The sequence below is a fragment of the Piliocolobus tephrosceles genome, chromosome 17, assembly GCF_002776525.5.
Source record: "Piliocolobus tephrosceles isolate RC106 chromosome 17, ASM277652v3, whole genome shotgun sequence".
Lineage (NCBI taxonomy): Eukaryota > Metazoa > Chordata > Mammalia > Primates > Cercopithecidae > Piliocolobus > Piliocolobus tephrosceles.
The window spans coordinates 23,391,329-23,414,878 of NC_045450.1; the positions used below are offsets into that span (position 1 = coordinate 23,391,329).

The 23,550-nt window shown below is 45.7% G+C and overlaps 1 protein-coding gene across 5 annotated transcripts in view; it reads right to left on the reverse strand.

Annotated features, from left to right (window-relative positions):
* Positions 1-10,740, reverse strand: part of ARHGAP17 (Rho GTPase activating protein 17) — a 97,236-nt gene extending 86,496 nt beyond the window's left edge. For 4 of the 5 annotated variants that reach the window (XR_002726521.2, XM_023192917.3, XM_023192920.2 and 1 more), the window contains exon 1: positions 10,556-10,740. Coding sequence is in view for 4 of the 5 variants with exons in the window: in XM_023192917.3 (XP_023048685.2) it covers positions 10,556-10,608 (53 nt within the window). In the remaining variant the exon portion in view is untranslated. The remainder of the gene's footprint in view (positions 1-10,555) is intronic. The other variant, XM_023192921.3, reaches the window with a different exon arrangement.
* Positions 10,741-23,550: the final 12,810 nt, after the last annotated feature.

The following is a 23,550-nucleotide window of genomic DNA, read 5'->3' on the forward strand; positions in this document are numbered from 1 at the left end:
TACAGGCGCCTGCCACCATGCCCAGCTAATTTTCGTATTTTTAGTAAAGATGGGGTTTTACCATATTGGTCAGGCTGGTCTCGAACTCCTGACCTCAGGTGATCCACCTGCCTTGGTCTCCCCAAGTGCTGGGATTACAGGCATGAGCTACCGCACCCAGCCTGAATACTGTTTTTATATCAAACATGCCTATTATTTTATTTGCTGTAAATAATAGGCTCTCCCTATTTAAAAGACAGTTTCTTACAGAAATCTTAGATGTTTTATAGAATCGGCTTTATCTTCTGAAACTTGTATTAAATCTGTACCTAGTCATTAATGCGCAAGGTTTCATCACTGTATGTGTTAAGGAACTTATCTAAGAACAAGAATGCTAACTTGTTTATATTACAGTACATAAATACATCAAAGAATGGCAATAAGATTTCATTAACCACACCTAAGATCTGCTAGAATAGATAAAACTGGTTACATTCAGATTATCTGTTTGTAGCTCTGGCTCCACATTCAAGTCCCCAGGGATCAATTATATTGTTAACTCCAGCCCCTATCATTTGACAGGTTAAGAGATATTTGTTGAACCAAATTGGTAACTGAGCAATGAAACTGATGACTAAATGTTAATTCCATGACAGTTAAACAAATGACACATACAGAAAACTCATATAAAGCAATACAAATGTAAGAACACATTCATTTTGACCTTAGTGCAAAAATTTAAATAAATAACAAATTTTTTAAAGACAATATCTAATGCAACTAAGGTGATGGTGAAATGTGATATTCATCATGTCATGCATAATGACACACATTATTGCGCAACATTGCTTTCTGCACTACAAACTAAATGATGGCATTATCATCTTAGTAGACAACTTGGCAATACTGTCATGATATAAATATTATTTTCCTATAAATGTAGTGAGCCTAACCTCTAGAGAATTCATCATGAAAAAGTAATTCAGGCCGGGCGTGGCAGCTCACACCTGTAATCCCAGCACTTTGGGAGGCCAAGACGGGCGGATCACAAGGTCAGGAGACAGAGACCGTCCTGGCTAATAAGGTGAAACCCTGTCTTTATTAAAAATACAAAAAAAATTAGCCAGGCGCAGTGGCAGGTGCTTGTAGTCCCAGCTTCCCAGGAGACTGAGGCAGGAGAATGGTGTGAACCCGGGAGGCAGAGGTTGCAGTGAGCCAAGATCATGCCACTGCACTCCAGACTGGGTGACAGAGAGGGACTCTGTCTCAAAAAAAAAAAAAAAAAAAAAAAAAAGATAATCAAAGGGCAGAATTTCCAGTCTCATCACCTGACTGAGCTGATGGAGAAGAAAAAATGGGACTGACAGGTGACTAAGGAGGGTGTGAGGGCATTTAATGCCCTAGGGCAGGGGTCACATGCTTCTTATGAAGTGCCAGAGGATAAATACCATAGGCCTTGCAGGCTTTATGGTCACTATTGCAACCCTGCCAGTGTTGTGAGTGGCTGTGTTCCAGTAAACTTTTTCACAAAGCAGGTGGTGGGCTGGATTTACCCTGCAGGCCAAAGTCTGGTGACTCATGGACTAGAAGATAGAGGGAATTGAAGGCAATTTGAGGAAGAAGTTCATGGGTTCAATTTTAGCAGGCCATATCAGCCGAGATGTTCGAGAGAGATGGCAGCATCATTCCAGGAATAAAGAGACCCCAGGGCTGGAGGCATAAAACTGTCACCATGAGATGGCCGGGCGCGGTGGCTCACGCCTGTAATCCCAGCACTTTGGGAGGCCGAGGCAGGCGAATCATGAGGTCAGGAGATCGAGACCACGTTGAAACCCCGTCTCTACTAAAAATATAAAAAATTAGTGCCTGTAGTCCCAGCTACTCAGGAGGCTGAGGCAGGAGAATGGCCTGAACCCAGGAGGTGGAGCTTGCAGTGAGCTGAGATCGCGCCACTGCCCTCCAGCCTGCGCGACAGAGCAAGACTCCGTCTCAAAAAAAAAAAAAAAAAAAAGTTATAGGGCTAAGATCGCCCAGGGGAATGGTCTGAGAAGAAAGGAGACCAAGGACATTTCCCTGTCCCAATATAACAGTGGATACCCAATGTCACTTCAGATCACTATGGCCCTGGAAACGAATGAACATTACAATCTAACCTCCTTTAACTCCTACTTTTTAAAAAGAGGGCTCCTATTTTTGAAGTGGGGCTTTCAGTCCCTTTTCCAAGATAAATAAGTTTAAAGTTTCAAATTTATAGACGAAAATTTCGTAATGGCTAGAAAATAAGGCAGTTCTAAAGTAAAGTGCCTATCAACTTCTGTAGGTTTTTATTATGAAATATTTTATGTGCAAAAAACATATAGAGTGTATGTAAAGTGTAATGAAAAGTGTTTGTAAAGTGTATGTAAAGTGTTTATTATTATAAAGCAAATGTACCCATCCACATCTCAAGACAGTAGTTCATTACGAACGCCACTGATAACTTATTTAGAGACAGGGTCTCACTCCATCACCAGGCTGGAGCACAGTGGCAGGATCAGTTGACTGCAGCCTCGACCTCCCAGGCTCAAGCAATCCTCCCACCTGAGCCTCCCAAGTAGCTGGGGACTACACACACATGCTATCATGACTGGCTAAAATTTTTTGTGTGTGTAGAGACAGGTTCTTGCTATGCTGCTCAGGCTGGTCTCAAACTCCTGATCTCAAGTGATCCTCCCACCTCAGCCTCCCAAAATGCTGAGATTACAAGCATGGGTCACTGTGCCCAGCTCACTGACAACTTTTCATACCACAAGCATTAGTCTCTAAACTATAAATGAAAGCAGGCAGCCCACAGCCAGATAATGCTTGCAGATGTTTTCTTTGGCCAACAGTGGGTTTTTTTCTTTTTAGTTGCCAACATTTAAATATCAAGAAACTTCACATGAAAATTAGCATTCTGGAGTATCAATAAAAATGGAAGATGCGGCTTCACTACTCCCACATTCACCATGGCAACAAGTGGCTAGAATTGAAGAGCAAGTCTCCCCTTTGAGTGAACATGTACTCACCAGTTCACTGCAGTCCCCCCATTCCCTACTGTCCTATACCCGCCTCCCATTTCACTTATTTATTTTACCCATCCTGGCACTTGGGTTTGTGACCCCTGCTTATATGATTGTGGTTTCCAACCTTTGGGAATACGGGAAATATTATTTACAGTAAAAAAAATTTACCAGACTCTCAACAGGTACATAACTAAAAGTAAGACAAGTCCACAATCCCTATCACCATTTTGTAATCCAAAAAGTTCTAAAAAAACAAGTCTTTTTTTGTAACTTATTTGGCAACCAAAGTTGATCTGAACTAATATTAAACTACGTATAATCTTTATGCATATCCATTCAGTGGTAATATATGTATATATATTTTTCTATACTAATAATAATGTTTGGTTACGGGGTTTTGTCCCAGATCCCACTGGAAGTATTATATGACAACAGTGTATATGCATTATTACTTTTAGAAAACTCTGAAAAATTCTGAAATCTAAAACTCATCTGGCCCAATGATTCCAAATAAGGGACTGTGGGCCTATTACACTTTTAATCCCTACCTTTAAGAAAATACAAACACAGGCCAGGTGTGGTGGCTCACGTCTGTAATCCCAACACTTTGGGAGGCCGAGGTGGGCAGATCATGAGGTCAGGAGATCCAGACCATCCTGGCTAACACGGTGAAACCCTGTCTTTACTAAAAATACAAAAAATTAGCCAGGCGAGGTGGCGGGTGCCTGTGGTCCCAGCTACTCGGGAAGCTGAGGCAGGAGAATGGCGTGAACCTGGGAGGCGGAGCTTGCAGTGAGCTGAGATCGTGTCACTGCACTCCAGCCTGGGCCACAGAGAGAGTCTCTGTCTCAAAAAAAAAAAAAAAAAAAAAAATACAAACACAGCAAACAGATGAGAGTTTAACATTTTTTACATGGATTTGTACTTCACTAATTGTTACTACAGCATCTACCTACACTTAAGAAACTGAAATAGAACTATAAAGGTGAAACATCCTGTGCTCTGACAAAAATGCACAGTGTATGTACTGTCTGCAGCACCTTAGACCATAATGTCAGACTTGGAAGGTTTTGTCTCGTCCACTCTGCTACAAAGGCAATTCCATAATAGAGTAACATGCCACTTACACATATAAAAGATGATGCTAAATGAATACATCTTTTTATGGTTCAAATTTATAGATGAAAATTTCCTACCGGTTCATTTTTATGGTTTTAGGGTTCATTTTTTTCCCCAGTGAAGATTGGATTTTCACTCACCTACAAATACTTCTGGATTTCTTAGCATGTAAACTACATAATAAAGTCATGAAAGATGAGATTGAGAAGCTGCTGCAACAGAGGACCTCTTTCCACCGTGCTCTATGCAGAGATTGACGGAATCCACTCAGATTGAAGCAAAGCACACATTACCTATCCCTTCTCAGAAACATTGTTCAGAGTTCCCCTAGAAAAGGCAGAGTGGGCAGGCGCAGTGGCTCACGCCTGTAATCCCAGCACTTTGGGAGGCCGAGGTGGGTGGATCACCTGAGGTCAGGGATTTGAGACCAGCCTGGCCAACATGGCGAAACCCCATCTCTACTAAAAATACAAAAACTAGCCGGGCGTGGTGGCTCATGCCTGTAATTCCAGCTACTCTGGAGGCTGAGGCAGGAGAATTAATTGAACCCAGGAGGTGTAGGTTACAGTGAGTCGAGATGGCGCCATTGCACTCCCATCTGGGCGGCTGAGTGAGACTCCATCATAAAAAAGAAAAGAAAAAGTAAAAGGAAAGGCAGAGTGAAGATTAGTGGGAGGAAAAGGACACAGTGGAGTGGGGGAGGGATGCAGAATGTTACTGCTGGCAACGTAAGGATAAGGTTTGTGATCATAAAATACAGGAAGGGCTGACTCAGGGAAGAGAGATGAGATTCATTCAATTCGGCAGCAGGGGACTGTTCTGGGATCAGCAGGTAGAGACACACTTTGACTCAGTGTGAGAATTCACATTGCTGGTAGTGGATCCAACGACCTAGAGAGTGATCCATTCTACACACCTCCTAGGAGCGGAGGACTCCTGGAGGTCAACAGATCTCTGTGATCAGAATTTATAGCTGCTGCAGAATCAGAAACCTGGGTTTGGGTCCACGGCTCTGTCTCTTGCGAGCTTGATGACCTCTTTGATCTCTGGCTTCCTCATCATTAAACCAGAAAAAAGTAACACCACCTCAGAGGGTGCGATGACAATGCAATGAAATAAATGTATGCAAAGCACCAAACCCAGCAGCTTCATAAGCACAGAAGATGTTTAATAAACGTTAATAAACACTAGTCCTTCCCTGGTGAAGAGGCAGCCCAGTTCCTGTACTCAAAAGCACTTGGGATCCAGAGTCAGAGGCCCTGGACCGAAGCCATGCCTCAGACACTACTTAGTAGCTGTGCAAACTTAGAAAGTCAGGTTTCTCTTTTTTTTTTTTCTGAGACAGGGTCTTGCTCTGTCACCCAGACTGCAATGCAGTGGTGTGGTCTCAGCTCACTGCAGCCTCGACTTCCCAGGCTCAGTTGATCGTCCCACCTCAGCCTCCCAAATAGCTGAGACAGGCACACACCACTACTCCTGGCTAGTTTTCTGTATTTTTTGTAGAGACCAGGTTTCACCATGTTGCTCAGGCTGGTCTAAAATTCCTGGGCTCAAGTGATCCTCCCCATCTCGGGCTCTCAAAGTGTCAGGATTACAGGTGTGAGCCACCCCACCCCACCCGGCCAGGTTTCCATCTTTGTAAGAGAGAAGTGATCATTGTCAGGAGACCGAGATCCAAGCCAGGTGGTTTAGCACAGCACTTTATACACTAAACCACCATAGAAATGTTGATGACTGTTACTATCAGACCCTTTCGAGATTTCAGTAAAGGCTGAGCTGTTTTTCAACAAATCCAAAGAAGTGAAAATGTAATATCGGGGTAAGGTACAGCGAAAAAAAAGAAAAAGAGGGACTGTCAATTTCTGAGTCCTTCTAGACGAGCAGTTGGGTGATCCACAGAAGAATTTTGTTCAGCTGCACATAGTGTCTCTGCAGTTTAATTTGGATTAAATGCCAGCTAGTTAAAATGCAGATTTCAGGAAAACTCCAAAGGTGGCCCACACTGGACCTACATTCCCACGCAGCCCCTTTGGTGGGACACAGACCTCCAGGTCCCCTATGGCCCTCACATGGCCCAAGTTACTGATTCATTTCATTGGCCTTGCCCTCTAGGCATTTGGATTTATAACCTTGGGTTATCAAAAAACAACTATCTGTGAAAGCATTCAGACCTCCAGGGGAAACTTCAGTCACCAAAGAAATAAATACCCAAGGAGATACTCCCTATCAGAGCCTCGGTACTATGATCTCCTAGTTGCCTCTCAAATTCCTTTTCTCCTTGACACGTTTGTAACTTCAAGATCTTCATCCCAGTGTACTTCTTCCTCTACTCAAGACATCATCTCCCCCAAAACACCATCTGTGATTATCTGCATCTAAGGGTTTTCAAGAAACAAAACCTCTCTCTTTTTAACAGGACTACAAAAGACACACCATGACCTTTATCTCTTGCCTGATTACCACCCATTAGCATCCACTCTCAGTCCATATGGTTTGGGTGCGCTGACTCCAGTCCACTTCTGGGGAAAGGCATGTGACCCAGAAGCATTCAGAGCCAATCCTGGGACTTGGGCCACAGTGACTGGGAGATGAGTATTCTTTCCCTCTGAGACCTGGAAGATGTGGGAGTCTCCCAGTGGACACAGTGTCTACCTAAAGAGTGGAACCAAGGCTGGGCGCGGTGGCTCGTGCCTGTAATCCCAGCACTTTGGGAGGCCAAGCCTGGCCAACATGGCAAAACCCTGTCTCTACTAAACATACAAAAATCAGCTGGTCATGGTGGCACAGGCCTGTAGTCCCAGCTACTTGAGAGGCTGAGACAGGAGAATTGCTTGAACCTGGGAGGTGGAGGTTGCAGTGAGCCACGCCACTACACTCCAGCCTAGGTGACAGAGCCAAACTCCATCTCAAAAAAAAAAAAAAAAAAAAAAAAGAGGGGAACCCCCAGAAGAAGCCAAATCTGCAGCCACACTACTTTTGAGCCACTTATGAGCCAATCAATTCCTGTCTTTGCTATGAATTGGGTTTTCTTACAACCAAAAGGGACCTAATCAATACAAGAGATATTTGAAATAAGGGTGAAAAGGAAGGCAGAGAAAAGTGCTCAAATTTTCTCCTCTGGGAAGCTTTTGTTACCTTTTGTTACCTCCCACAACCCAATAACAGCTGGGTTTTGCTCTGTGCATTAGCCATCCCTCTTAAGCACTTATCTCATGTATATAATTATTTTTTGCTTGCCTATCTCTTCCACATATCTCCTGAGCTCCCTCAGGGCAGAAACCATGCCGTATTCACCTTCGATTCTTTAACACCTTGGATAACAGCACACAGTGTAGGCTCAACAAGTGTCTGCTGAATGCATGAATCAACAAAAGGCAGGTGGACTAAAAAAACCATCCTACTTCTCTGGGACACGCATACCATGAGACCTCCACATAAGCCTTGCCCCTGTGAGTTTCAGGCCATCTTCTCAAATAGACTTATCCACCCACTGTAAACAAATTGCATCATGAGAACTCATTCCTTCCAGGCATTACTAATTCTCCACATGCCCCTCCCCTGGAACCTTACAGTGAAATTACTCAAAGGTCTCCCTTCTGAGGATAATATCTCACAGCAAGACACCACCTACAGTTCCACGAATCGATAAACCAAAACACAATGGGCATGATATTCACATATATAATGTCCTTCTCCACCTAGATCACAGGGGCAAAAACAAAAAACCCCTTTGCTTTCTAGCCTTCATCTTGACCTAAAAACACCCAGAATCCTGATTCTGGGGCCAACCAACCACCTACTTCCATATAGTAATAATTCTAGGCACTCTCCTGCCTTCGTTTATCTTCCTTAGTCCTTTCTGATTACTCAAGCAGAAAACACACACACACACACACCCCTAGGAAATCAACAGCAAATAAGCGACAGGTTTCCCAGCAAAAACAGATGTTCTGACTTGGGGTGCATAATTGCCACACCCTTAATAGTTCTGTAATAGCTTCAGCTTCCACTGGCATCTAGCAATAAAGATTTTTAAAGACAGTCAAAGGTCAGGCCCAGAATTATAGCTCCAGCATGAATCACCATCTACTCTTATCCACTTCACGTTTTCCCATACTTGGGCCCACACCACCAGGGCGATCCAGTAAGAACTCAAATACTGGAATTAACAATGTCTATTGCACGCTGACTATGGGATAGGAACCACAGCAGACCCTGGGAATCAAAGGAGACACAGCAGGGACTCTCAAGGTGTTTAATCTGATGGAGAACACACACAAAAGGCAGTCACAGCACAGAAAGACAAGTGCTACACGGGATTACCAGAACGTCCAGGAGAGGTATCCAATCTATGCTGAAGCATCACAGAATGCCTTTCAGAGGCAGAGAGACCTTTCCCAGAAGGCTGAAGAATGAGCACGAGGTGCCTGGAGAAAAGGTGTGGTGGGAGAGGCTTCCAGGAGTTTCAAGTAGATGCTAGCGTAAGAAAGCAAGACCTCCTGTGGAAACTGAAGGTAGGCAAGCATGGGCGGAATTTTAAAATGTGAAGGGGCCAGGCAAGGTGGCTCAGGCTTGTATTCCCAGAACTTTGGGAGGCCGGGGCAGGCAGATCAGTTGAGGCCAGGAGTTGGAGACCACCCTAGGCAACATGGCAAAACCCCACTCTACAAAAAATACAAAAATTAGCCGGTGTGGTGGCACCCACCTGTAGTTCCAACTACATGGGTGGCTGAGGCAGGAGGTTCGCTTGAGCCCAAGGAAGTCAAGGCTGCAATGAGCCAAGATCGTACCACTGCACCCCAGCCTGGTTGACAACGGAAGACGTTGTTTCCAAAAAAAAAAAAAAAAAAAGTGAAGGGAGAAGCCCCTAAGATGACCCAGGAGCCAAAGAGACCCCAAATAGCTTGGTAGATTTAAGTCTCAGAACTTTGTATAAAAAGAGTGAAAGTCCCTTACCTGTCACGAACAATGTAAAAACAGGCCAAACTGACTATCTGACAAACGTATCTTAGCACTTACTAAATACTAGTTCCACAATGCACCTTGCTCAGAACACTAACAAGGGTAGGAAACTCACAAGAAAGTATCATGTGCTTGTAAATTGTTCCTTGAAACATCAGCCGCCATTACTACACGTGTTTACCTTCCTCTCAGCATTATTTCTTTAACTTTCCTGCAAATAACAGAAAAGTAGGTTTGTCTGGGTTTTAAGGGCAGGGATCAACCCTGAAAATAAGAGTTAATTCTCACCACAATAACACGGTAGGGAATCGAAAAAATTAAACAAGGAAACTAAGCAAAAAGATGGAGGAAATGAAACAGTAAAAAGCAAATTTAGAAAACTCTAGAGGAAGTAAAAGTATTTTCATACACTCAGAAAAAAGAAGTGTCCCACGTGCTTCAGCCAAACCAAACTCCCCTTAACTGTTAAAAAACGAAAAACAAAAGAAGAGCTGTAAAAAATTCATACTTTCATATCTCTTTGCTGAATAAACACTAAATCGGTACAGTACAGCCAGTTGCCCTGAAAGACCTTGAAATATTAGCCGCAGATAACACGGCACATGACAGTCACCTCCAGAAACCCTAAAAACCACAAATCATTTCTTGTTCTGACAAGCTGATCTACCAACTCTGCCATTTAATAATCAATAACGTTTCTTGTTAAGCACTTCAGCCGTAGCAAAGGAAGATAGAGAAGTGTTTGTTTCCCAACCTACGGTGAGACTTTTTAAATTGGCGCAAGGCGTCTCCATAATCCTTTTCTGCCAATTCCAAATTTCTAAATGTCAAGAACTGGCAGCAGGAGACCAGTTCCTAGGAGCCCTGGTTTTGAGACAGCACCACCTCCGAATTCCCTCAAAGGGCGTTCTGAACTCACTGAGCAAATCCGACTGGCCTTCATGTCCCCCTAGCCATTTCTTGCCGCCATGTACTTAACAGGAGAAGGACCTGCAAACAGCCGGAGCACCGGGAAAGCCTGGGAATGCGGCCCCCCACAGCACAGCGCTCGACACAGCGTTAGGGACAGAAGTCACCGTTGTTGAGCCCAGGGCAGCGATCCGGGCTGGCTCGGCCCCCGGGAAGGGAGAAGAAGGACCGGGTCTACTCCCCGAGGGCGATGCTCCCGGGGCAGGGACAATGGGCAAGGGACCCCGCGGGGTGGCGGAGGAGGCGGCGGCCCGCCCCAGGAGGTCTCAGGGGCCCGGCCGCGCTGGGAGACAAGCGGGCCGCCTGGAGCGCGGCGCTCGGGCCTCAGCGCGGCGCAGCCCCCAGGCCCGTGCCCCGCTGGGCTCGGGCGGGGCTGCGGCCCAGCTCAGAGCCGCCGGACCAAGGAGGAGCCGTCCCGCCCCTCGCCCTCCGCCCTCCGTCCCCAGCCCCGGCGCGACCCCCGTGCGACCCGGCGCACTCGCCTGCCCACGGTCTGGTTAGCCAGCTGCTTCATGCGGTTGAACTGCTTCTTCATGGCGGCGGTGGCGGCGGCGGCCCGCGGGGCTCGGGCCGGGCAGGGCGGGGGACAGCCTGGCAGCTACTACATCGCTTCCCGGCCCAAGCGGCTGCGGCGGCGGCGGCGGCGGCGGCTCCCCCAGCCGGCGGCCCCGCCCTCGCCGCGTCACTTCCAGTGGCGCCGCCCGCCCGCCCTCTAAGTCTGGCCGACCCGAGCTGAGCCGAGTCGAGGCGAGTCGAGCCGAGTCGAGCGGAGCCGAGGCTAACAGTGCCCTACCTGACACCGGCAAAGAGCTAGAAGGCTCTGGGCGAGGAGACCACTGGGCCTCCTCCGCCTGGCCTCCCCGACCCCAACGTTGCCCGACCACCCTCTCGTTTATTTAAACGTATGAAAATCTGTTTCTGGCAGGGCGCAGTGGTTCAACGTTGTGATCTCAGCACTTTGGGAGGCCGAGGTGGGCAGATCACTTGAGATCCGGAGTTCGAGAGCAGCCTGGCCAACACGGTGAAACCCTGTCTCTACTAAAAATACAAATTTAGCTGGGCGTAGTGGTGGGTGCCTGTAATCCCAGGTACTCGGGAGGCTGAAGCAGGAGAATCGCTTTTACCCGAAAGGTGGAGGTTGCAGTGAGCCGAGATGGCACCACTGCACTCCAGTCTGGGCACCAGAGTAAGACCCTGTCTCGAAAAAAAAAAAAAAAAAATGAAGGCCAATGTGTGTTTTCCTTAACACACGTGCTAACACACTCATGTCTTCCTGGTTTGGTGGCCTTGGCTCCAGCTCAGTCCGTTCCTTGGGGTGGATGGGCAGCAGTGTGGCTTCTTTCATCAGCCACATCTCAAATGTGCTCCTGAATGTCATAGGAAAAGGGAAGAGTTCCCTAACTATGGGATAAAGGAGACTGATGCCAGTTTGGAATTCTTAATATCAGAGAATGAGAGACTTCAAGATCTTTGTAGTGACCTGGGAGAGACCTAGGAAGCATCAGAGCTTCAGATACGGCATCGACATCAATTACAACAGAACGTTATCGACATCAATTACAACAGAAAGGTAGAAATGAGCCTTCCTAAAGCAAGAAAGCAAGCACTGCTGGATCGGTTGGGGGACTGGCAGCCAGCCCTGGAGTCAGCACATTCAGGGAAGGCTGGAGGTTCCCATCCACACTGCATCCCCTCCATTCCATGTGGTACCCATCATGCTTCAGTGTTCCACGATAATTACATGGGTTTTTATAACATAATTTCATAACAAGAAATAAACAGATTGTCCAATGAAGTTCCAAAACTTGAGTCTCCAGCTGGCCACTGGAAGTGTATTGCTCAGACTTATGAAATAGAAGGAACAACTAGTTTTGATGAAAATGAAATCTACAAACTACAAACACCAAATATTAATACCATCAAGGAGCTCAAACAAAAAAGAAGTCAGGATACTGATGACCATCAACTTGAATTATCAGTATTACAGAATGTTCATCAACAGAAATTGAGGGAAATAAGTAGTAAGCATGTGGATGGGTGCTGACAAGTTGATGGGTGCAGCACACCAACATGGCACATGTATACATATGTAACCTGCACGTTATGCACATGTACCCTAGAACTTAAAGTATAATAAAAAAAAAAGAAAAAACAATAAAAAAAAAGAAAAAAAAATAAGTAGTAAGCATCAAGAAAATCTAAGCAATTAGGAAGAAAAGATTGAAGAACTGGAAAATTTGTTACAGCAAGGTGGCTCAGGAATTGGAGTACCTGATCTCTCTAAACTTCAAGAGAAGGAAAACACTATTCATGCAAGCTCTACAAATTGAAAAAGTAGAGTCTACCAAAAAATTTAAGAATTTGAACATAGAGTAAAAGACAGAAATAAAAAATTATCTTCTGGGGCCAGGTGCGGTGGCTCACACCTGTAATCCCACACTTTGGGAAGTCAAGATGGGAAGATCACTTGAGCTCAGGAGTTTGAGACTAGCCTGGAATCAAAACCCAGCTGCATGAAACGGGACAAGACATTCAAAGACTCTGAGCTGTTTTTCAAGCAACAGAAGTTGAGTGTCCCAATATAGAAAACAGAAGTGAAACGCATAGTTTATTTAAATCTGAAACTGAAAGATTAGTGAAAGGAATGAAAGAGCAAGAATTGGAGATTAATCCTGAATCAAGGACCAGAGGTGGAAAGAAAGAATTGGAGAATAAATGTATAAGTAAAACTAATATGACTTTAACTAAACAGATGGATCAGCTGTCCATCAATGAGGTGGATCAGGAAGATATGGAGCTGCAGGGTCTTCAGACTAGAACAGCTTCGGCGTCTGACACCCAGGGCGTTGCTCACCTTCAGCGGTAACTGCAAGCACCTCCTTTGGACAGAGAACAAATATAGACTGTTTGGAATAAGTCCGCTCAAGAAAGTAGCTGTCTCAAAAAGGAGGATCACCAAACAGTGGATATCATTGCCGACAATGGATGTCATTGCTGACAATGAAGCAGGCCTCCACACGCTGCAAGGGGAAAATAAAAAACTGTCCACTAGTAATGGTCAGGAGAAATGTAAAGACACTGTTCAGAAGTCATCATGTCTTGTTCTAGAAAAAGACATTGGAACAGATGCATTCAGTCAGAAATGTCAGACTTCAGTGACAATTTTGCAAGCATCCAGCATTGGTCATGAGATTGGAGGTGTTAATGGTAATCCATTTGAGGAGCTTCCACAAGGACCTAATAAATTAAAACAGCCAGTTAAGAAAATGGAAGTGTGGGCCGGTTGCGGTGGCTGATGCCTGTAATCCCAGGACTTTGGGAGACCGAGGTGGGCGGATCACCTGAGGTCAGGAGTTTGAGACCAGCCTGGCCAACATGACAAAACCCCATCTCTACTAAAAATACAAAAAAAAATTAGCCAGGCGTGGCGGCAGGCGCCTGTAATCCCAGCTACTTGGGAGGCTGAGGCAAGAGAATCGCTTGAACCTGGGAGGCGGAGGTTGCAGTGAGCTGAGATCGCACCATTGCACTCCAGCCTGGGTGACAAGAGTGAAACTCCATCTCAAAAAAAAAAAAAAGCAAATGGAAAGAGCAGCTGGTGACCACAGTGGGTGCAGCATGGGGCAGCCCAACTCCAAGAAGAACTTTGTCACCTTCAAACAAAGCTTTTAACTGACAGTGATCATGATTTTAAACTTCAGATGAACCGTGGTGACCTGATCCAAAAAACCGAAGGAAATGAAACTCAACTCAAAAACCCAGGGCGGGAGTTAGCACACACGCAGCACAGCATCGCGCAGCAAGGACAGTCTCTTCCTACAGCTGGATATTTTACCCCAGCTCCCCAGAGAAGCACTTTCTTCACATGCTGCAGAGTCTCTTCATGCAAGTGAGTCTCCTCTTTTGAGTGAGTCTTCTAAATTGCTCCAAGGTATCGAAGAGCTAAGAAAATCACTGCAGGAAAAAGATATAACCATTAGATCCCTCCAAGGAGACAATCAGAGACTGTCTGATTCCATTGCTGCCACCTCAGAGCTAGAAAGAAAAGAACATAAATAAATGCATTCAGAAATTCAGCAGCTGAAGGAGAAACAAAATGTCTTAGGCAGGTTACTTTAGGGAAAAAAAAACCTTTTCATCAAATCCAAAAGTAGTAAATTACATTCTTAGAGAGAAAATCTCACTAATAAATGAATAAAAATGAGCTTTTGAGTCAGGAAGTCAAAACCCCGAAGGAGAGAATATCAATTTTAGAAAAGCATATAGGTAAACTAAAACAGGACAATGAAAATAATAGTAGAAACATCCAGGGGGAAGAAAAAAAAAACAGGCCACGCGCAGTGGCTCACACCTGTAATCCCAGCACCCACCCAAGGAGGGTGGATCACAAGGTCAGGAGTTCAAGACCAGCCTGGCCAAGATGGTGAAACCCCCATCTCTACCAAAAATACAAAAATTAGCAGGGCATGGTGGCAGGCGCCTGTAATCCCAGCTACTCGGGAGGGTGAGGCAGGAGAACCGCTTGAACCCGGGGGTGTACAGAGGTTGCAGTGAGCTGAGATCCCGCCACTGCACTCCAGCCTGGACGAGAGAGTGAGAAGACTGCGTCTCAAATATATACATATATCCAAATATATACATATATATATATATATCAGGCATTACAAGAAATTAATATGCCAGATGTGGTGGCTCACGCCTATAATACTAGCACTATAGGAGGCCAACGCAGGCGGGTCACACTTAAGCCCAGATGTTCAAGGCCAGCCTAGGCAACATAGGAAGACCTTGTCTCTCTATAGAAAATTTAAAAACTTAGCCGGGAATGGTAGCATGCATTTGTAGCCCCAGCTACTTTGGCAGCTGAGAAGGGAGAATTGCTTAAGCCCAGGAGTTTAAGGCTGCAGTGAGCTATGATGACGACAATATACTCCAGTCTGGACAACAGCGGGAGACTCTGTTTCAAAAAAAAAAAAAAAAAAGTTAACAGTATTGGAGGTAAATCTAGTTTCTTCTGCAAATCAAATGGAAAATGCAAGCCAGGAAGCGAGCTTGAAGGTGAAATCATTAAATGAAAAACTGAATATGGGCCAGGTGCGTTGGCTTACACCTGTAATCCCAGCACTTTGGGAGGCTCAGGTGGGTCAGGAGATCAGGAGCTTCAGGAGGCGCAGGACACTAGAGGTCAGGAGTTCCAGACCAGCCTGGCCAACATGCTGAAACCCCATCTCTACTTAAAAAAAAAAAAAAAAAAAAAAATTATGCAGGCATGGTGGCAGGCGTCTGTAATCCCAGCTACTCAGGAGGCTGAGGTGGGAGAATCACTTGAGCCTGGAAGGCAGAGGTTGCAGTGAGTGGAGATCGTACCATTGCACTCCAGCCTGGGCAACAAAGTGAGACTTCGTCTCAAACAAACAAAATATATCTATAAAACAAAGTTTAGGAAACACACCAGCTTTCATACCCAGAGGAGCAGATGCCAATCCCTGCTCCTCTGCTGTGTCTCTTATGAGCCTGGCTGGACGGGGACCAGGTGGGTCAGGGCATGGTCTGTAAAATGCTGCTGCAGAGGTTTTGCCCACATCTGCACCTCCACTGACTTCACCTGGCCAGAGTGCAGGAGCTGGGCTGAAAGGCTGTCAAAGCAATGGATGATTCTCAGAGACTGTGAAAGATCAATGATCAAGCCATGCTGTGTATCTACTTTATCATTAAGTGGCCTTTAGGAAATAGTTATTTATTTGTTCTCAGTTTTGCTTTCCTTAAATTTTTTTTTTTTTTTTTTTTGAGACAGGACCCTGTCTCTATCACCCAGGCTGGCGTGCAGTGGAGAGATCTCAGCTCACTGCAACCTCCACCTCCCAGGGTCAAGCAATTCTCTCACCTCAGCCTCCTGAGTAGCTGGGATTACAGGCGCCCACCACCATGCCCAGCTAATTTTTGTATTTTTAGTAGAGATGAGGTTTCACCATTTTGGCCAGGCTGGTCTCCTGGCTTCAAGTGATCCACCTGCTTTGGCCTCCCAAAGTGCTGGGATTACAGGTGTAAGTCATTGCACTCAGCCTTTTTAAATTTAATAAAAATATTCTTAATGATTTTAAGTGTCTTTGAAGGGCTGTAAAGGTATTCACCCAACTTAAAACTGTGATTACTTCTTGTGAAGGTGGGTATTGGTGACATTGGAGGTTGTGGTCAAGGGATACTTCAGGTAGGGTTTATAATGGTTTTATTTTTTTTTTGCAAGGAACAGATATTTGTGTATATGTTGGCTAATTAAAATATTAATTTGTAGCCAGGCATGGTGGCTCATGCCTGTAATCCCAGCACTTTGGGAGGCTGAGGCAGAAGGATTCCTTGACCCTAGAAGATTGAGACCAGCTTGGGCAACATAGTGAGATCTCATCTCCACAAACAATAATTTAAAAAATTAGCTGTGCGTGGTGACGTGTGCCTGTAGTCCCAGATACTCCAGAAGCTAAGGCAGAGGATCCCTTGAGTCCAGGAGGTTGAGGCTGCAGTGGGCTGTGATCATGCCACTGCACACCAGCCTGGGCGACAAAGCAAGATCCTGTTTCAAAAAAAAAGAAAGAAAAAAAAAATATATATATATATATATATTTGTGTTAAGGATCAAATATTAGAAACATCATAGGTGTATACTCCTCATGTAAGAAAAAAGATGAAGAGCACAAAAGTACAAGTTGCATAACATTTTAAAAATTAAATGTCCCTTTTTTGGCTACGTCTCACTCTCCTTTCCATTGCCTAGAAAACCACCTTATTGTTTACATTTTTTTAATCTTTAAAAACAAAGTGCATATTTGTATATATGTCAGTGTATTATTCTCTGATTTGCTTTCTATTTATTCTTATTTTATTATCATCATCATAATCATTTTGAGACAGAGTCTCGCTGTGTCGCCCAGGCTAGTTTGCAGTGACGTGATCAAGGCTTACCGCAAGCTCAATATTGCAGGCCCAAGTAATCCTCCCACCTCAACCTCCCAAGTAGATGGGACCACAGGCATGTGCCTCCACGCCCCGCTCATTTTTTTATTTTTTTGAAGAGATGAGGTCTCCCTGTGTTGCCTAGGCTGGTCTCATACTTCTGAACTCAAGCAATCTTCTCACCTCCGTCCTCCCAAAGTGCTGGGATAACAGGCATCAGCCACTGGGAAAAAAGAGAAATATATATATGTGTGTATATATATCTCACTACTTCTTGGACATCTTTTCAAATTTTCAAATGTGAATGATTTCATCATTATCTTTTTTTTTTTTTAGAGACAGGGTGGCATGCTGTCATCCAGATTGGAGTGTAGTGGCACAGTCATAGCCTATGGCAACCTCAAACTGCCAGGTTAAGGTATTCCTCCTGCCTCAGCTTCCCAAAGTGCTGGGATTACAAGCATAAGCCACCACACCAGGCCATCTTATTCTTTCTTTTTTTGTTTAAGATGGAGTCTTGCTCTGTCACCCAGCCTGGAGCGATCTCGGCTCACTGCAACCTCTGCCTCCCGAGTTCTTGCCATTCTCCTGCCTCAGCCTCCCGAGTAGCTGGGACTTCAAGCACCCACCACCATGGCCAGCTAATTTTTTTTTTTTTTTTTTTTTTTTAGTAGAGACGGGGTTTCACTGTGTTAGCCAGGATGGTCTCGATCTCCTGACCTCGTGATCTGCCTGCCTCGGCCTCCCAAAGTGCTGGGATTACAGGTGTGAGCCACCATGCCCAACCCAGGCCATCTTATTCTTTCTAAAAGCAGATGTTCATCCTATGCATATACTGTAATTTATTTAACTAGCTCCTACTCGTCAGCATTTAAGTCATTTGTGCCCCAAATCCTAGGAAATGTTCATGGACAACTCCCTTGTTTATTTCCCCAAGGACCTCTGCAAATCTTTATCACTTTGCTCAGGCATGATCATGCCTTATTAAGACATTAGAGACCAGCAGTCAAGACCCCCATACCCCATTCCTGTATTCCACCATCCTTTCTTCATTCATCTCTACTCCTTCCTTTTTGTTTCAGAGGAAAAGGATCCAGCTTTGTAGTTGAAGGCTAATAGTCCCCTGGACATCATCTATTCAGACTTCTTCAAAGACCTCATTCTACTGATCTCCCATTCTACTTTGTCTTTCATCTGTCTCTGTCCCTAAGCACACGAGCATGGCTGTTTCTCCTGATACATCACATTCTCCTTTCAGCTCCTCCAGCAACCAACCACTTTATCTCCCTATCTTTCTATCATCTGAAAGAATTCTTTACTCTTTATAACTGTCTCATTTTGTATTGACTTCTTTTTGAAAGTTCTACGAAATCTTTTCTCATTTATGCCCCAGGAATCTTCTCATGGCTAAATCCAATGCATATATAATTCTGTCTTTGGTTCACTTAAGTCTGATAAATGTTAACCACATATTCCACATACTCATTCTTTAAATTTCTTTTTTTGAGACGGAGTCTCACTCTGTCACCCAGGCTGGAGTGCAGGGGCGTGATCTTGGCTCACTGCAACCTCTGCCTCCCGGGTTCAAGCGATTCTGCTGCCTCAGCCTCCCAAGTAGCTGAGGTTACAGGCATGTGCCACCATGCCCAGCTAATTTTTTTGTATTTTTAGTAGAGACGGGGGTTTCACCATGTTGGCCCGGATGGTCTTGATCTCCTGACCTTGTGATCCGCCCACCTTGGCCTCCCAAAGTGCTGGGATTACAGGCGTAAGCCAACGTGCCTGGCCTCATTCTTTAAATTCTTTCTGCCTTCTTCATTTTTAGTGATACCACTCTCCCCAGGTTCCCTTCCTCACACCAGACCCTTCTTTCTCAGTCTCTTTTGTGGCTTCTTCTTCTGACACCTCTTAACTGTAAATATATTTCAAAGTACCATCTTTAACTAACAGGATCTTCTCATTCTCCCTGCAGTCTCAGGGCCAGCTCATCCACTCCCATGATTCTGCTTTCACTGGTATGCCAATGACATCTGAATGTCTATGTCTAACCACCTCATTCTCCCGATGCCACACTGATTTATCTAATTGTCTGCTGGACACGTCTATCAGGATGTCCATAAGCATCTCAAAGTCAACATGTCTAAAAAGAAGCATCACCGGGTGCGGTGGCTCACGCCTGTAATCCCAGCACTTTGGGAGGCTGAGGCAGGCGCATCACGAAGTCGGGAGACCGAGACCATCCTGGCTAACACAGTGAAACCCTGTCTCTACTAAAAATACAAAATATTAGCCGGGCATGGTGGCGGGTGCCTGTAGTCCCAGCTACTCGGCAGGCTGAGGCAGGAGAACGGCATGAACCCAGGAGGCGGAAGTTGCAGTGAGCTGAGATCGCACCACTGCACTCCAGCCTGGGTGACAGAGCAAGACTCTGTCAAATAGATAAATATATAAATAGATAGATAGATAAATAAATAAATAAATAAATAAATATAAATAAAAGAAGCATCATGCCTTTAATCCCAGCACTTTGGGAAGCTGAGGTGGGTGGATCACTTGAGGTCAGGAGTTCAAGACAAGCCTGGCCAACATGGTGAAACCCTGTCCCTACTAAAAATACAAAAAATTAGCCAGGCATGGTGGTGCACGCCTGTAATTTCAGATACTTGGGAGGCTGAGGTAGGAGAATAGCTTGAGTCCAGGAGGCGGAGGTTGCAGTGAGCCAAGATTGTGTCACTGCACTCCATCCAGCCTGGGCGACAGAGCAAGACTCCAACTCAAAAAAAAAATTTTTTTTAATCAGCTAGATGTGTTGGCACATGCATGTAGTCTTAGTGAGGCACACTCATATGTGTGTTTCCAGAGGCTGAAGTGGGAGGATTTCCTAAGCCCAGGAGGTACAGGCTGCAGTGAGCCATGGTTGTGCCACTGCACTCTAGTCCGAGTGACAGAGTAAGACCCTGTTCAAATAATACTAATAATAGAAAAGTGGAAGAAACTCAATATATTTCATTATACCCTTCTTATCACCCAAGGAAGAGGCCTCAGAACCATGACTGATCTCTCTCTTTCTCTCTCCCTTTTACTTTTGAGACAGAGTCTCACTTTGTCACCTGGGCTGGAGTGCAGTGGCACGACTTTGACTCATTGCAACCTCCACCTCCCGGGTTCAAGCAATTTTCATGTCTCAGCCTCCTGAGTAGCTGGATTACAGGTGTACACCACCACAGCCGGCTAATTTTTTTTGCATTTTTAGTAGAGATGGGGTTTCACCATGTTAGCCAGGTTGGTCGCGAACTCCTGATTTCAGATGAACTGCCTTCCTCAGCCTAACACGGTGCTGTCTCTTTCTCTCTTTCACACCCCCTTCATATCCAATGAACCAACAAATATATCACATTTTGTTCCTCTTTTCCCTGTCCCCATGTCTGTGGTTCATTCCTTCCTGTCCTCATATGGACTGGTGCAATTGACTCCTTAGTGATCTTGCTGGTTCTACTCTTGGCCTCCCTTGAATCCATTCTCCACACCACCATGAGGGTGGACTTTCTAGCATGAAAATCTGATAACGTTGCTTCCCTACTTTAAGTTATTTCAGGAGTTCCCACAGCCTGGGGTCCAAACTTTAGCAGGGTATTTGAGGTCTTGCCTTCGAGAGCCTTGCTTTCTACTCACAGGCCACCTTCCAGCCCAATGAATACCTTTGTAGACTGAGAGGGCGGGATAAATGCCCAATGAGCGACTCGGAAGAGGAGCCAATAAGCGGAGAGGTTGCTGGGGCAGCCGGCGTGGGCGGTGTCACTGAACTGCGCCACCTGAGCCAGGTGGAGTCTTAGCCTCCTCTCCTGCATTCTGCCTGTGACTAGCGTCGTCCCCCGCTGCCCGTCGACCCCGCTTCCATGTCCCTGGCAGACACATCGCCCTGGGACCTCCACGCCCATGGCCACTAGGCAGAGGGAGTCTTCCTTCACCTCCTGCTCTTACACCTCGAGCTGCAACGCGAACGACGAGGGCATGCGCAGCACCTGCGAAGATGCTTCCCGGTGCAAGAAGTGACTGCCAGGCGCGGAGTTCGGGGCCGGCATCGGGAGCGCGGGCCTAGGTGGGAGGCGGGCCTGCATCTGAAGAATGCGCTTGGAGGCTGGCAGGTTGCAGCCCCCGCCTCGCACGACCCTCACTTCCCAATTGTGAAATGCACAGAACAGGGCTTCATTTATTTAACGAATCGTTTCTGAGCCCCTGCTGTGAGCCGGGCCTGGAACAAGCCCCTGAACCAGGGAGACGGGGTCTTGGCGTTCTCAGAGCTAAACGCTGCTAGAAAAACAAACATGATGCACCTAACTACTGTCTCGGTAGATTATGAGGCTAAGAGGTGCAGGTTCTCTCTCTTGTAGGTATGATCCCCGTTGTGCACCTGAAACTCAGGCGATGAATTTCAGTGAAGGAAATGACCTGTCTAGGGCCACATAATACTGTTTGAAAAGCCAGTACCACACTGAGTCTCCACTGTTAACGGTGTGGTGGTGAGGATGGGGTTGTAGGGAGCACAGGTGTCAGAGAAAGAGAAAACATGAGGCTTGAGTGTCCTCCATTTATTCACTCATTCATTCTACAAAAATTGAGAGCTTACTTTGTGCCAGGGTCTTATTTGGGCTAGTTGGTGGGGATTCAATAATGGGAATACGCCAAGAACAAGACAGACATGCTGCCTGACATACTGGAATGCACGGTTTCGTTGGGAAAGACTGACAGGAAATAATTATCCATGAGATACATAATTAAAATTTGGTGTTGTGCACTGAGAAATACCGCGGTGTCATTAGAGTTTGTAATTTAGTAATGTTTAAGCTGAGAGCAAAAGGCTTAAAAACTAGGGATGTAGGCCGGGTGCGGTGGCCCACACTTGTAATCCCGGCACTTTAGAAGGCTAAGGTGGGCGGATCACCTGAGGTCAGGAGTTTGGGACTAGCCTGATCAACATGGTGAAACCTCGTCTGTACTAAAAATACAAAAATTAGCCAAGCATGGTGGCGGGTGCCTGTAATCCCAGCTACTCAGAAGGCTGAGGCAGGAGAATCGCTTGAACCCGGGAGGCAGAGGTTGTAGTGAGCTGAGACTTTGGACTCCAGCCTGGGCAGCAAGAGCAAAACTCCATCTCAATGATAATATAATAATAATAATGTAGGAGAGGCCGGGCGCGGTGGCTCAAGCCTGTAATCCAGCACTTTGGGAGGCCGAGACGGGCGGATCACGAGGTCAGGAGATCGAGACCATCCTGGCTAACACGGTGAAACCCCGTGTCCTACTAAAGAATACAAAAAGCTAGCCGGGCGAGGTGGCGGGCGCCTGTAGTCCCAGCTACTTGGGAGGCTGAGGCAGGAGAATGGCGTAAACCCAGGAGGCAGAGCTTGCAGTGAGCTGAGATCCGGCCACTGCACTCCAGCCTGGGCGACAGCGAGACTCCGTCTCAAATAATAATAATAATAATAATAATAATAATAATGATGATGTAGGAGAGTGCCCAGACAGCACAAGGGAGGAGTATGAACTGTTAGAGGATCTCAAAGAATGCCTTCTAGGTGAGAGATGTAGGCTTCCCACATAGGGATTATAGAGTGGGGAAAACCAAAGTTTTGAACTAAGCCTTGCACTTTCTGTAGGTTCCTGGAGACTAAGTGTTGTCATTCAGAGCATGGTTTCTGGAACCAAAGTCTGTCAAACTTAGTGCCACTCACTAGCTGTGTAAAATAGGGGAAGTTACAGCCCGGGTGCAGTGGCTCACGCCTGTAATCCCAACACTTTGGGAGGCCGAGGCAGGCGGATGTCAAGGTCAGGAGATCGAGACCATCCTGGCTAACACAGTGAAACCCTATCTCTACTAAAAATACAAAAAAATTAGCTAGGCGTGGTGGCGGGCGCCTGTAGTCCCAGCTTGGGAGGCTGAGGCAGGAGAATGGCGTGAACCCGGGAGGCGGAGCTTGCAGTGAGCCTGAGATCTCGTCACTGCACTCCAGCCTGAGGATAGAGCGAGATTCCGTCCAGCAAAAAAAGGGGGAAAGTCACTAAACCATTCTGCGTCTCAGTTTTCTGATCTGTAAAATGGGGATGATGATACTAACTACTTCATAGGTGGTTGTGAAGGTTAAATGATATTTAATGTTAGTACAGCACTGCAGTAGTATCTGCCATGTTGTTGGCAGTGGTTGATTAAATAGATAAATACACAAATATTAAAGACAGTCCCTGGTGAAATTTGTGACCTTAAATGGATTACAATCAGTGTTATCTCTTCTCTAGTTTTCATTTGTTATTGGCCACATCTATAGCACTGTTTATTTTATTTCAATTAATTAATTTTTTGAGACAGGGTTTAGCTCTTTTGCCCAGGCTGGAATGCAGTGGCGTGATCATGACTCCCGGCAGCCTCAACCTCCTGGGCTCAAGTGATCTTCCAGCCTAAGCCCTCCAAGTAGCTGGGACTATTGGCTCATGCCACCACGCCTGGCTAATTTTTTTATTTTTTTGTAGAGAC